The sequence below is a fragment of the Dermochelys coriacea genome, chromosome 2 (assembly GCF_009764565.3).
Source record: "Dermochelys coriacea isolate rDerCor1 chromosome 2, rDerCor1.pri.v4, whole genome shotgun sequence".
Classification (NCBI taxonomy): domain Eukaryota; kingdom Metazoa; phylum Chordata; order Testudines; family Dermochelyidae; genus Dermochelys; species Dermochelys coriacea.
The window spans coordinates 90069244-90085187 of record NC_050069.1 but is presented as its reverse complement, the minus strand read 5'-3'; the positions used below and the strand labels follow the sequence as shown (position 1 = coordinate 90085187).

The following is a 15944-nucleotide window of genomic DNA, read 5'->3' as shown; positions in this document are numbered from 1 at the left end:
GACTACACAGGTTTGCTAGGTTCAGCTTAACACAGACAAAGATGAATATTCCCCCCAGACATATTTAGAAAAGTGAAGCTGATTTTAAACTGCAATACAATAGCAGTTGCAGGAAGCTTTTTATTTTGCACGTTCTAGTTCCAGCATAACTGAACTCTGTTTTTACAAAGCTTAACGTAAATGGAAACATTTCCACAAAATTATTTCAATATAAACTGTTTATTTTTATAGGAATGGTATTTTTCAACAGTGTTTCAACCCAAACATTGTACCAAACTGCTAAGGAATGATCACCATGAATTGGAACTGACTAAAAGGAAACATGATTTTAATTAGTCTATTTTCAATTTTCCAAACTAAGTGAAATGCAAAAAAAGGAAATAAACAGCATAAATGTTGAAAATATATTAGATTTTTAAAATTTAGATACAGTAGTCTAAGATTTTTGGTAATACAGAAAGAAAATCATTTTTATGAGAAATCTATTAACATAACTCCTAAAGAAATATTATGGCTGAGGTGGGTTTGAGGATCAGTTCTCACGCCCTAGAAAATGCCTCATGCAGTTGGCACAATTCAAAGCCTCTGACTGCTAAACTCTTACCACTTGCCTTCTCGTGGCAGAGGTGTTCTTAACTGGAAGTGGGAGTGTTAAAAGGTTGGGGTGTCTGGCACTTTATAGCCAGATTGCTCTGGGCAGATGGGGCTGTTTAGCTGGGGCAGGTAGTCCATCTAGGAGAAAGAACTTCAATTTCAAACCAAGAACATCAGGCCCGGCCAGCTGCTTTGTAAAAGTTGTGCCAGTCACACATGTTCTATGGTCTTCATCTTCAGGGAATATATCAGTACAATACTAGGGCGTCAACCAGAAGCGGCATGCAACTGCTTCACCTGATGGCAGTAAAAAATGGACAAAGGCTATTGTATTCCGGCCACATGCATTGACAGAGATGACTGGGTCACTTGAGGAAGCATTGACAGAGATGGCTGGGTCACTTGAGATGACAAGATATGTTGGCCAGAAAGGACAAGAGCTAGTAGTCATGGGACAAAGACCATGAGGAAGACCCAGTAGTTTGAGACTCTGAAGAAGAACATGAAGAAGGTTGGTGTCAGCTTGGAAGATGCTCTTGACAATAACACTTGGAGATGAACAACAACAGCCTCCAACCCCGATTGACAGGATAAGGCAAAGGTGAATAAGATATAAATGTAACTTGATAGTGTTCCTTTCATTTGAATTTGTGTATAGTTTTCATTTAGTTAAGTCCCTTTTTTCAAGAAATTAAGTTGCACATTTGCTTTCTGCCAAGAAATAAGGACACTGGGTCTGATATTTTGAGAAATACAAATAATTGTTTTATGTTACTTTTATATCTATTATTTTGAGAAGAGACTAAGATTGTGTCTTTTCACTTTTTCCTATGAATATATTCCAAACAAGTACCTTACCCACCTTTAAATCTTGCTCCAAACTTCTAATGAGCTCTCCGTCCACTTGGCCTGTCTGCGCAACTTTCAAACTTTTCTGTTCTGCTTTCCTGAGACGATACTGCAGGATGCGGCAGTTCTTATTTGCACGGTCCAGCTCTTTCCGGAGTTCCTGCAGCTGATAAACATCTTCCTCTAAATAACTATCACGCATCTCCTCCATTTCAGCTCGAAGTTCGTCCAATTCATCCTGTGAAAAGCCAAAACACCTCTCCATTAGATCTCTAAATCTCATCCAGGAGAATAAAAAAGAAACATGCTTGTCAAGATACAATATCAAAAAGGTGATGCAGATTGGAATATGCAGCTTCAGATGTCATGGGAATATAAATATTATCCCTTACTAGAATAGTTATGTTGAATTACATTAATGAATGTCTGCTTTATTTGTTTTAATTGCCATGGTAATTAAGAATGGACCAGAGTTACCAGGATGTGTATCTGTCTCCTGTAACCAATAACACCATAATTCTTTCCTTCTCCAAATGAATTAAAATGAAATTTACATAATAATTAGCCATTATCTTAGATGATTGTTTATTTCATCAGAATTATAGCAAACCTACTTAAGTGCCTGAATTTCTTTGTGTGATGTCTTTATAACAGAGAGTCCTTTGAAGAAATAAAATGTTCTTTCCCCCTTTAATAACTTTAATAAATCTTTGCAACATGAACTTTTCAACTTTCAGCCAAATAATCAACTGTTCCACGTCAGAATGCTTTATGTCCAAGTCTTTTAGTGAATGCACAATGAATTCCTGGTCAGTTGAAAAGCCCCTCCCTCACCTATGCAGGGTGTGTGCACAGACACACTTGCCAATCCCAGAATCACATGGGCAGAAAAGTACCTGTGTCAACACGAATGTAAACAGGTCATGCCTTCCCTCAAATCTTTTAATTGTCCCAATTCTAAATTATACCAGGAGTGGAACATGCTCGCTAAAGTCAGATATTAAGGTTTACAGCAGGGTAAACTGCTTCTGAAGGAGGATAAACTCTATTATTCCCATTCATTTAATCTGTGCGTGATTGATGCTTTTGAGCTAAAACCCTTATATGGGCCTTCCAGCTCAGGGGTATAGGCCATTAAATTACTACATGGTGGCTCAGGGGATCTCTACGGCTCTATTATTAACTAAAGTTTAAAATGAGAAAGGACTGGTGCCAAGGCAAAGAGCAAAGACAGGAGATGTTCTCCACCATAAAATCCTCCAGAATGACTGATACAGCTGCAGTATATTATTAGCCAAATCAAAAAGGCATAGTTATGTATTTTAATGAGCAACAGAATCAAGCAGTATTAGCAATATTCACAGGGGAAAAATATTACATAGTAGGTCTGCAGTATTTTCAGCGTTATTTGTCTCCTGCCTACTTTTAGCTACTAATTGAATTTCTTGCTTCTAAAACATGCATAAGCTAAGCATATGACATCCTTCTTGTTCCCCTTTCTAAGTTTTCAGTTCCTACTCTTTTTTTTCCACCTCCCCCCCCACACACACTTCTTATGTGACTTGTCTTCTTATTCCCCATTCTGCAAACACTGTTGCACAAGCTTAATTGTACAGGTGGGTTACTAACAGTACTAACAGGTACTATTCACTTCAATGGAACTATTCACGTGTAAAGTTGAGCATGTTCATAAAGTGTTCGCTGGATCCGAGTCTTAGACTGTAATCTCCCTGGGACAGAGACCTTGTCTATACACGCATTTGTATAGTGTCAATCACAATGGGTGTTCAACTACAATTAGGACTTCTGGATGCTACAGTAATATAAACAACAGTACCTATCATATTGTTCATTTCTTCTTAAAATTCTGCCAGCGGTTCTGAGGTGGTGCTCACTGGCATGGAAGTTATTCAATCCTTGAAAGGGGTGTACATGTCCCCCTTTCAAATGCAGACTAGAATGGGAGTAGAAAGGTAGGGTTGTGACCCAAACCCTCTCACAATGTTTCCCTCCCCTCCTTTCTTTCACTTACCTATACCCACAAGACACAAGGAGGAGCAGGGAACATACTCATCAACAGGATCCTGATCAGCCCTTGAGCTGGAGAAAAGAGGTGGGAGCTCCTTTTGTCTTCACCTCCACTACCACACCCAAAATGCCTACACAGGGGCTAGCCACACACTGGCCCAGTGTATGATTTTTCGTTGGCAATGTCCCTTTAAACTCAAACATAACTGAAAGTTTTCAAGTTACCCTAACAAGTGGAAGACACACCGATGTGAGACTTATAGACTTGTCATGAATCACTCTGGATGCATCATTTTATGCCAATCCCCTGCAGCATGGCAAGATGAATGTATTTCTAAATCACTTCTAATAGGTGTGTGTTTAAGCTAGCCTTGACTGAATCCAATGATAGTGATTTCACAACTTCCCTTGGCCGTTGACCCAACTGTATATGTAGTTTTATTTCTCCCAATATTTAACCTAAATTTATCTTGTTCCACCTTAAGCTCATTATCTCCCATCTTATCTTTGCTAACGAAGTAGTATTGGATGCTTGTTCTCTTTACAACATCCTGGCCAAAAGAAGATGCAACCATCTTTGCTTAACTTTATTAATAACAAGGGCTTCTATTCACTGCAAAGTTAACTTGAGTTATAAATTGAGTGTTGCCACTAACTCAACTCTCTTTCACACACAAAAAAAAACTTATGTTGAGTGTTTTTCAACTTGAATTAGCACTAGCCCATCAAGGGATATAGGCTAAAGCTTGGGTGCGCACAACTCAACAGCTGCAACGATGTTGCAGTGTGGATGCAGGCTTGACTACCTCCAGCCCTCCAATGCCTTCCCATAATCCTCCCTGGGTGCTCAGAAAGGACAGACAAGTTCTCACACAATACACTGTGAAAGAACTCATAGCATGACTTAACATACTGCAGCATTAAGAATCATGGGATGTGCTCTCAGAAGCCTTAGGGAAAAACACAAGCGCAGCGCAAGCGTGGACACAGCAATTAAAGTGTTACTTCAGTATGGTTACTCTCATTCAAGGTAGGCTAATTCAGGAGGAGTAACTCGTGTGTAAAAAACCTGAGTTAACTCTGCAGTGAAGACATACCATTAAGTTTCAAGTCAATTAATTAACCACAAATAACATACTGTAACATTGAAGTAAACTCTACACATACCAAATTGAACAGAATTATTTCAAAATACTACATATAATCCAGCCCTGTGTACTTCATGGCAAGCTGAGTCTAAGTACTGTAGCAAGTTCCCTGGTTTCTATAGAATTCTGGTGTAGGAGACTGAACATAAATGAAACTGGCAAGAATATTTGTTTAAAAAGAAGCTTTTTAATGAATGAAATAAGAAATAAAAAATATGATACACTAGCCCTATCTTGTTTATTTTAATAAATTTTGTTTTGGTGAGGGTTTTTTGTTTGTTTTTTTGCTGTCCCCACATTTTCACTATGCTGTACATTTCTGCATATATAATGCATAGCAGCACTTTAAATTTTTTAACGGAGAGGGAAGCTGGAGGTTTTGGCAGCAGCTGAGGGGACAGTTGTGTCTTTGGAACATGAGGAGGACAGCTTGGTAATGTGTTATTTGCTAATGTGCTTAAGTGTTGACTTTGAAATTGGCATCTTTAGATTTCAGAGTTAACAACACATTGGGATGAATGGGGGCATTCATACATGTCAAAGATATTGTTTAAGGCTCTCCACTGACTCCGAATGCCTATGCTGGTTAGGTGCAGAGTCAGTTCATATTTTTAAAATTATCTTCACAACCATAAGGGTTAGAAACATTATTTGATTTTAAATGAAAGATTCCAAAGCACACTATCCGGCAGTGGATGGCATCCGTTGCTGCAGAATTCGTGGGGCACTGTTTATAACTCCTTGCCTTTACTCCATATGCCAAAAACAAAGGCCCATCCTTCAGCCATGAAACCCAACTAATGCCTACAGATAACACTTCTAGCACCTGTTACACGTCTTTCTCATCCAATCCAGTACTTGCATCTAGATAATCTGTCCACTTCCCCGAATCAAATAATCCAACAAAGGGGTTGAAGTAATTATGGCTATAAGGATTATGCACATATCAGAAACTACTAATTACAATCCAAACTGGAAAGTTAATCTCTTGTCACCTCACTAACAATCCCAACCGTTGACACAACCATCCCAGTCAAATCAAAAAAAGAAAAGGAGTACTTGTGGCACCTTAGAGACTAACAAATTTATTAGAGCATAAGCTTTCGTGAGCTACAGCTCACTTCATCGGATGCATTTGGTGGAAAAAACAGAGGAGAGATTTATATACACACACACACAGAGAGAACATGAAACAATGGGTTTATCATACACACTGTAAGGAGAAAAAAGAAAAGGAGTACCGGTGGCACTTAAGAGACTAACAAGGTGCCACCGGTACTCCTTTTCTTTTTGCGAATACAGACTAACACGGCTGCTACTCTGAAAACTGTAAGGAGAGTGATCACTTAAGATAAGCCATCACCAGCAGCAGGGGGGGGAAAGGAGGAAAACCTTTCATGGTGACAAGCAAGGTAGGCTAATTCCAGCAGTTAACAAGAATATCAGAGGAACAGTGAGGGGTGGGGTGGGAGGGAGAGAGAAATACCATGGGGAAATAGTTTTACTTTGTGTAATGACTCATCCATTCCCAGTCTCTATTCAAGCCTAAGTTAATTGTATCCAGTTTGCAAATTAATTCCAATTCAGCAGTCTCTCGTTGGAGTCTGTTTTTGAAGCTTTTTTGTTGAAGGATAGCCACTCTTAGGTCTGTGATCGAGTGACCAGAGAGATTGAAGTGTTCTCCAACTGGTTTTTGAATGTTATAATTCTTGACGTCTGATTTGTGTCCATTCATTCTTTTACGTAGAGACTGTCCAGTTTGGCCAATGTACATGGCAGAGGGGCATTGCTGGCACATGATGGCATATATCACATTGGTAGATGCGCAGGTGAACGAGCCTCTGATAGTGTGGTTGATGTGATTAGGCCCTATGATGGTGTCCCCTGAATAGATATGTGGACAGAGTTGGCAACGGGCTTTGTTGCAAGGATAGGTTCCTGGGTTAGTGGTTCTGTTGTGTGGTGTGTGGTTGCTGGTGAGTATTTGCTTCAGATTGGGGGGCTGTCTGTAAGCAAGGACTGGTCTGTCTCCCAAGATCTGTGAGAGTGATGGGTCGTCCTTCAGGATAGGTTGTAGATCCTTGATGATGCGTTGGAGAGGTTTTAGTTGGGGGCTGAAGGTGATGGCTAGTGGCGTTCTGTTGTTTTCTTTGTTGGGCCTGTCCTGTAGTAGGTGACTTCTGGGTACTCTTCTGGCTCTATCAATCTGTTTCTTCACTTCAGCAGGTGGGTATTGTAGTTGTAGGAATGCATGATAGAGATCTTGTAGGTATTTGTCTCTGTCTGAGGGGTTGGAGCAAATGCGGTTATATCGTAGCGCTTGGCTGTAGACAATGGATCGAGTGGTATGATCTGGATGAAAGCTAGAGGCATGTAGGTAGGAATAGCGGTCAGTAGGTTTCCGATATAGGGTGGTGTTTATGTGACCATCGCTTATTAGCACCGTAGTGTCCAGGAAGTGGATCTCTTGTGTGGACTGGTCCAGGCTGAGGTTGATGGTGGGATGGAAATTGTTGAAATCATGGTGGAATTCCTCAAGAGCTTCTTTTCCATGGGTCCAGATGATGAAGATGTCATCAATGTAGCGCAAGTAGAGTAGGGGCATTAGGGGACGAGAGCTGAGGAAGCGTTGTTCCAAGTCAGCCATAAAAATGTTGGCATACTGTGGGGCCATGCGGGTACCCATCGCAGTGCCGCTGGTTTGAAGGTATACATTGTCACCAAATGCGAAATAGTTATGGGTCAGGACAAAGTCACAAAGTTCAGCCACCAGGTTAGCCGTGACAGTATCGGGGATACTGTTCCTGACGGCTTGTAGTCCATCTTTGTGTGGAATGTTGGTGTAGAGGGCTTCTACATTCATAGTGGCTAGGATGGTGTTTTTAGGAAGATCACCAATCTGTAGTTTCCTCAGGAAGTCAGTGGTGTCTCGAAGATAGCTGGGAGTGCTGGTAACGAAGGGCCTGAGGAGGGAGTCTACATAGCCAGACAATCAGACAAACACCTACAAGATCTCTATCATGCATTCCTACAACTACAATACCCACCTGCTGAAGGGAAGAAACAGATTGACAGAGCCAGAAGAGTACCCAGAAGTCACCTACTACAGGACAGGCCCAACAAAGAAAACAACAGAACGCCACTAGCCATCACCTTTAGCCCCCAACTAAAACCTCTCCAACGCATCATCAAGGATCTACAACCTATCCTGAAGGACGACCCATCACTCTCACAGATCTTGGGAGACAGACCAGTCCTTGCTTACAGACAGCCCCCCAATCTGAAGCAAATACTCACCAGCAACCACACACCACACAACAGAACCACTAACCCAGGAACCTATCCTTGCAACAAAGCCCGTTGCCAACTCTGTCCACATATCTATTCAGGGGATACCATCATAGGGCCTAATCACATCAGCCACACTATCAGAGGCTCGTTCACCTGCGCATCTACCAATGTGATATATGCCGTCATGTGCCAGCAATGCCCCTCTGCCATGTACATTGGCCAAACTGGACAGTCTCTACGTAAAAGAATGAATGGACACAAATCAGACGTCAAGAATTATAACATTCAAAAACCAGTTGGAGAACACTTCAATCTCTCTGGTCACTCGATCACAGACCTAAGAGTGGCTATACTTCAACAAAAAAGCTTCAAAAACAGACTCCAACGAGAGACTGCTGAATTGGAATTAATTTGCAAACTGGATACAATTAACTTAGGCTTGAATAGAGACTGGGAATGGATGAGTCATTACACAAAGTAAAACTATTTCCCCATGGTATTTCTCTCTCCCTCCCACCCCACCCCCCACTGTTCCTCTGATATTCTTGTTAACTGCTGGAATTAGCCTACCTTGCTTGTCACCATGAAAGGTTTTCCTCCTTCCCCCCCCCTGCTGCTGGTGATGGCTTATCTTAAGTGATCACTCTCCTTACAGTGTGTATGATAAACCCATTGTTTCATGTTCTCTCTGTGTGTGTGTGTATATAAATCTCTCCTCTGTTTTTTCCACCAAATGCATCCGATGAAGTGAGCTGTAGCTCACGAAAGCTTATGCTCTAATAAATTTGTTAGTCTCTAAGGTGCCACAAGTACTCCTTTTCTTTTTGTGAATACAGACTAACACGGCTGCTACTCTGAGTCAAATCAAAGTCCCCAATGCCCCCAGAGTATAACATATGTCAACCCCAAATCAAACTATGCCTGCCCACAAACATGGACAGATTAACTTGACCTTAATGAGCAGTGAAGCTAAGAAAAATTGAGCCCATTTTGCTGCTTCTTAAGAAGCTCCAAAAGGTCCACTCTTGACTTCTTTCCTGTCTCAAATTCTCAACCAATTGGTCTCTAGACTCAGACCTAGAACCTCCTGCCAATGGTCACCCAGATCTCATCCTGGGGCCACTATTAGCTGGACAGTTGACTCCAGTCCCCTCCTTCAATCATTCCATCCTAATGATTCCCAGCAAAATTGCTCAAGCTGGTGTGAATTATATTTCTGTAGACAGTCAACTCTGCCCTTTGTTTTTACTGTAGACTACTCATGTTAAATTCACTTAATCTTTCTGCTCATAGCTCTTAGTTTGAAAGCCTGTCATCATTTGTTATACTTGTTTCTGGTCTCTTTTATACATTTATAAGATTTCATTTATTTCAAATATAACTTTGGGGATGAACTAGAAATCACCCTCTTAATGTACGAGAACCCACCCTCTTAATTTTTTTGATGGCAAAGGGGCTGTTCTTCAGCACATAGGTGAGTTTCAGAGTTGTACTACAAGGCATTTGAGTGCAGATTTCAAAAGACGGCACAAACATTTCTGACCACATAAGGGAATGAGAAAAGTAGTCTTCACCCTCACTGTGTGCTTTATTTAGTGCTGAATATTATATGAACAAATAGATAAAATAAAAAATAGCCTCTGCCAATATGTACCCCAAGGAACTTGTTGGTTTCACAGTATGTTGTGGGGAAATAGCCATAATCTGCACATATTGTTATCCCTGACACTGCTACTTGGGCAGCCTAAGAAATGTTCCACTCATGTTTTCTGGAGCTTGTATCAATGCACAACTCTCCAGCCATGCAAAAAGGAATAGACTGAACATCTTCACGTGACAAAATCAGGAAAATCTATTTTAAATACTAAAAAGTGGAACTGCTGGTGCAAAGTGCTATTACTCTGAAATATAAAGTCAGATCCAAACATCAGATGTGGTTTCAGAATGTGATTTTGCACAATAGCACTTGGAATTCTGTGTGAGAGTCAGAGAACCTCAACACAATTTATGGAGAAAGGGGTTACCCTTTCATGGTCCAAAATAAGGATCTGACCTTGCTCCTAATGAAGGAAACAAAAACAGTGGCAAAAAGGCAGGTATGCCTATGCAGAAGAGATGCATGTTTGTTCATTTTAAATGAAAACATTGTTCAGTAACAGTTTATTCTTCTCTGAAGGTGCTCAGAAGCACTAACGGTGTTTCAGGTGGTGTTAAAGGGCAGAGTCTGTTGCTAAAGAGAGCAGGCGTGTAATCATGGAGTGTCAGCACATTGGCTCCCTTTTTAATACCTGATCATAGTATACTATAAAATAGCATACATTTGAGTCAATGCTCAGTGAAAACCAGTGCTGAAACACATCTAAATAAATGCCCACAGCCAAGAATGAGAAAGATGCCTCCTTTTTACACTGCACACTTCAGCCTTGCAAACCTCTCAGGGGGAACTCCCAAAGCATAAAAACAGTACCAGAGTGACTAGCCTGAAGGTTTGGTTATATGGCTTGAAAGAATTCTATCTGGAGCCTCTTAGATGATGTGAACACTAAGAGTGACAATTTGCAATCCTCACAACGGACATGGAGAAAAGACTCAGAAAAGTGGAAATTGCAGTTGAAACTACAATGGCTCAGGTTTTTAAATGTACTAATCAAGCCACAGTGGAGGAAAACATGTCAGTCATCATTGATGTTAAAGCATAAGCATAGGAGAACCTTAATAGCTCCCAAGCTTAGAAGCATAAGAAAAAGATTCAGTCTGGTTGAGAGAGAGTTGGAAATAACGGATGGATTCAACCCATGTCTTCATTAAGGTTTGTTTTCATTATTATTGTGGGTGAACAAACATTATTAGGATATTGCTTCTTATGTGTGTTATGAATATGAACTTTCATATAGTATATTTTAATTTTGTAAAACTTGGAATGGGTACTTAGTAGAAGTCAAAGTAAATAAATACATAAAAGAAATGTCTGTTTGTTCGTCTAGTAAAGGGGAATTGATATGATATGGTTTATAAAAGAATATATTACTGAGAGGATGGACCCCTACTTAAACAGGGACCTGATTATTATTTTATTTATATAAACTATATATATAAACATACACACATATATATATACACATATACATACATTCTGCTCCAATATCCCAAAGTGGCCATTTCAATTGCAACACAAGGTGGAGAGCATGATGATCTTTACTTCTCTGTTTCAGAGTAGCAGCCGTGTTAGTCTGTATTCGCAAAAAGAAAAGGAGTACTTGTGGCACCTTAGAGACTAACAAATTTATTAGAGCATAAGCTTTCGTGAGCTACAGCTCACTTCATCGGATGAAATGCATCCGATGAAGTGAGCTGTAGCTCACGAAAGCTTATGCTCTAATAAATTTGTTAGTCTCTAAGGTGCCACAAGTACTCCTTTTCTTTTTACTTCTCTGTATGTCTGAAAGACTCACAGACTCATAAACTTTACGGTTTGAAGGGAACATCATGATCATCTAGTCTAATGGTCTCCAAACTTTTTATGCCCAAGATCACTTTTTGAATTTAAGGGCAACCCAGGATCTACCCCACCCTTTCCCCAAGGCCCTGACCCTTCCCCAAGGCCCCACCCTGCTCATTCCATTCCCCATCTCCCTCCGTCACTCGCTCTCTCCCACCCTCACTCACTTTCACTGGGCTGAGGCAGCGGATTGGGGTGCAGGAGGGGGTGAGGGGTGCAGGAGGGGGCTCCAGGCTGGGGCAGTGTTGGGATGCAGGAGGGTGTACAGGGGTGCAGGAGGGGGTTTGGGCTGCTGGCTTCTGGAGGGGCTCAGGGCTGGGACAGGGGGTTGGGGTGTGGGACAGGTGCGGGTTCCCACTGGGTGGTGCTTACCTCGGGGGGTTCCCAGGTGGTGGCGCAGCAGAGCTAAGGCAGGCTCCCTGCCTGCCTCGGCCCCAAGCCACTCCCAGAAGTGGCCAGCACATCCCTGAGACCTCGGGGGGGGGGCACGTGGTTCCGCACACTACCCCTCCCTGCAGGCACCGCTCCCGCAGCTCCCATTGGCTGCAGTTACCCATTCCCGGCCAATGGGAGTGGTGGATGCAGGCAGGAGCAGCACGCAGAGACCCCTATCCACCCATCCCAGAGACCGCAGGGATGTGATGGCCGCTTCCAGGAGTGGCATGGGGCCAGGGCAGGCAGGGAGCCTGCCTTAGCCCAGCTGCACCATCAGACTTTTAGCAGCTGGAGATTGCGATCGACTGTCAGAGGCTCCAGGATTGACCTGTCGATCGCAACCTACCAGTTGGTGACCACTGATCTTTAAGTAAGTAATTGATCTTTAAATATTCAGGGTAAATAGGCCAAATCCCCTGAGATGGGATATTAGATGGGGATGGGATCTGAGTTACCCAGGAAAGAATTTTCTGTAGTATCTGGCTGGTGAATCTTGCCCATATGCTCAGGGTTTAGCTGATCGCCATATTTGGGGTCGGGAAGGAATTTTCCTCCAGGGCAGATTGGAGAGGCCCTGGAGGTTTTTCGCCTTCCTCTGTAGCATGGGGCATGGTTGACTTGAGGGAGGCTTCTCTGCTCCTTGAAGTCTTTGAACCATGATTTAAGGACTTCAATAACTCAGATATGGGTGAGGTTTTTCATAGGAGTGGGTGGGTGAGATTCTGTGGCCTGCGCTGTGCAGGAGGTCGGACTAGATGATCAGAATGGTCCCTTCTGACCTTAGTATCTATGAATCTAGTCTGACCTCCTGCACATTGCAGGCCACAGAACCTTACCACCCACTCCTGTAATAGACCCCTAACCTCTGACTACCTTACTGAAGTCCTCAAATCATGATTTAAAGACTTCAGGTTACAGAGTATCCACCATTTACACTAGTTTAAACCTGCAAGTGACCCATGTCCCATAAGAAGGTGAAAAAAAACCCGGGATCTCTGCCAATCATACTGGGAGAAAATTCCTTCCCAACCACAAATATGGCGATCAGTTAGACACTGAGCATGTGGGCAAGACCCAAGAACCAGACACATGGGAAAGAATTCTCTGTAGTAACGCAGAGCCCTCCCCTCCTCTAGAGTCCCATCGCTGGCTGTTGGAGATATTTGCTGCTAGCAGTTGCAGATCAGCTACATGCAACAGTAGGCAGTCTCATCAGAACATCTCCTCCACAAAGTTATCATGAATTTTTGACCCCACGGCTTCCCTTAGAAGGCTGTTCCAGAACTTCACTCCTCTGATGGATAGAAACCTTCATCTAATTTCAAACCTAAGCTTGTTGATGGCCAGTTTATATCCATTTGTTCTTGTATCCACACTGGTGCTTAACTTAAATAACTTCTCTCCCTCCCTGGTATTTATCCCTCTGGTGTATTTATAGAAAGTAATCCTCAGCCTTCTTTTATTTAGGCTAATCAAGCTAAGCTCTTTGAGTCTCCTCTCATTTCATGAGACAAGAGCCTGATCTGCTCCCACTGAAGTCCTGGAAAAGAGAGGATATTGCTTAGGGAAAAGTTAAGCAGTTCTTCTTTCTAGATGTCAGTCTAGTTACACAAACAAAGAAATGGAATTAATGGAGATAAAGCAAAGATTTTTAACTAAAAAACATACAAGCAACTTGTTTTAGATCCAGCCAAATGGAATGTCATTTATGCTTACAATGTATGACAATACAATCTTCTCATTCTAGAACAAATAAAGGTAATTTAGTAGCAACAAACTCAGGAAGCCAAAGATTCAGTAATTGAACTTTTCTGAGTGTAGCCAGTCAGGCACAACTTTTTAAGACAAGAACTTCATTTACTCTTTCTTACACTTTGATTATCTACTTATAAGTATCTGATCATTCACACACTTATTATTCTGTTCCTAGAGAATAATAGTTTATCCAGGCCCAAAGTGCCTCAGTGAAAACTCTGCAAGTTTTCCAGACTTGGTAGTCTTTGGGTATGTCTACGCTGCAAAAAAAAATCCATGGCATAGTCTCAGAGTCCAGGTCAATTAACTCAGGCTCATGGAGCTCAAGCTGCAGAGCTAAAAATAGCAATGCAGACATTCCCACTCAGGCTAGAGCCCAGATTCTGAAACTTGGGGGGGGGAGGGGAGAAGAGTCTCAGAGCACAGGTTTCAGCCTAAGCAGGAAAGTCTACACAGCTATTTTTGGCCCACAGCCCAAACCTCACAAGCCTGAGTCAACTGACCTGGACTCTGAAAGTTGGTGCCATGTGTTTTTCTTTGCGGTATAGACATACCCTCAGAGGTTACATCTCCTTCTGTGAAACTATGGCCTGGTCTACACAACACAGTTAGGTCAACATAAGGCAGTTTGTTTACATTTGAAGGAGATAATACTGCCCACTTCTTGTTTGCAATGTCACCTGTCATGCTTCAATCACCATTCCAGAGAACATGTGTCCATCCTGATAACGGGTACTGCTTGATAATGATTCAAAGCAGTGCGGATTTATGCACTTCATTTTCATCATCTGAGTCAGATGCTGCCAACAGAAGGTTGATTTTCGTTTTTGGTGGTTTGGGTTCTGTAGTTTCTGCATTGGACTTTTAAGACTTCTGACAGCATGCTCCACACCTCGTCCCTCTAAGATTTTGGAAGACACTTCAGATTCTTAAACCTTAGGTTGAGTGCTGTAGCTATCTTTAGAAATCTCACATTCGTTCCTTCTTTACATTTTGTCAAATCTGCTGTGAAAGTGTTCTTAAAATGAACAACATGTGCTGGGTCATCATCTGAGATTGCTATAACATGAAATATATGGCAGAATGCGAGTAAAACAGAGCAGGAGACATACAATTCTCTGCCAAGGAGTTCAGTCACAAATTTAATTAATGCATTATTTTTTAACAAGCGTCATCAGCATGGAAGCGTGTCCTCTGGAATGGTATCTGAAGAATGAAGGGGCATACAAATGTTAGCACAGTGGTCACCAACCGGTAGACAGTCATGGAGCCTATGCCAGTCGATCACAGTCTCCGGCCCCTAACAGTTCGGTGGTGCAGCAAGGCTAAGGTAGGCTCCCTGCCTGCCTTGGCCCTGTGCCGTTCCTGGAAGTAGCCAGCATGTCCCTGCATGGTGGAGGAGGGGGTCTCCGTGCACCTCTCCTGCCTGTAGGCACTGCCCCGGCAGCTCCATTGGCCAGGAACTGGGAACTGCAGCCAGTGGGAGCTGCGGGGGTGGTGCCTGCAGGGAGAGGCAGTACGCAGAGCCACGTGCCTAACCCAAAGGCCGCAGGGATGTGCCAGTAGCTTCTGGAAGCGGTGTGAGGCCGGGACAGGCAGGGAGCCTGCCTTAGCCCCACTGTGCCGCCACCCAGGATAACCCCCTCTGGCAGAAACCTGCATTCCAATCCCCTGCCCCAACACTGAGCCCCCTCCTACACCCAAACTCCCTCCCAGAGGTTGCACCCCTCACCCCCTCTTGCACCCCAACCCCCTGCCCCAGGCTCAGCCTGGAGCCCCCTTTCATACTCTGAACCCCTCAGCCCCAGTCCAGAGCCCACACCCCCTCCAGGATTCTAACCCCCTGCCCCAGCCTGGTAAAACTGAGTGAGGGTGTGGGAGAGCGAGCGACGGAGGGAGGGAGGATAGAGAGAGTGGGTTGGGGCCTCGAAGAAGGGGTGGGGCCTTGGGGGAGGAGCGGTGTAGATCCTGGGTTGCACTTAAATTCAAAAAGTGATCTTGTGCTTAAAAAGTTTAGAGACCACTGGTTTAGCATATCTGACACATAAGTACCTTGCAATGCCGGCTATAAAAGGACCATGCAAACACCTTTTCTCACTTTCAGGTGACATTATAAATAAGAAGCGGTCAGCATCATCTCCCATAAATGTAAACAAACTTGTTTGTCTTAGTTATTGGCTGAACAAGAAGTAGAACTGAGTAGACTTGTAGGCTCTAAAGTTTTACATTGTTTTGGTTTTGAGTGCAGTTATATAACAAATAAAAATCTACATTTGTAACTTGCACTTTCACGATAAAGAGATTGCACTACAGTACTTGTATGAGGTGAACTGAAAAATACTATT

At 42.7% G+C, this 15944-nt stretch overlaps 1 protein-coding gene across 8 annotated transcripts in view; it reads right to left on the bottom strand.

Annotated features, from left to right (window-relative positions):
- The window catches only part of MTCL1 (microtubule crosslinking factor 1), a 185327-nt gene that overhangs the window by 156539 nt on the left and 12844 nt on the right, over positions 1–15944 (bottom strand). For all 8 annotated transcript variants that reach the window (XM_043508090.1, XM_038392755.2, XM_038392756.2 and 5 more), the window contains exon 2: positions 1457–1681. In XM_043508090.1, coding sequence (XP_043364025.1) covers positions 1457–1681 — 225 coding nt within the window. The remainder of the gene's footprint in view (positions 1–1456; positions 1682–15944) is intronic.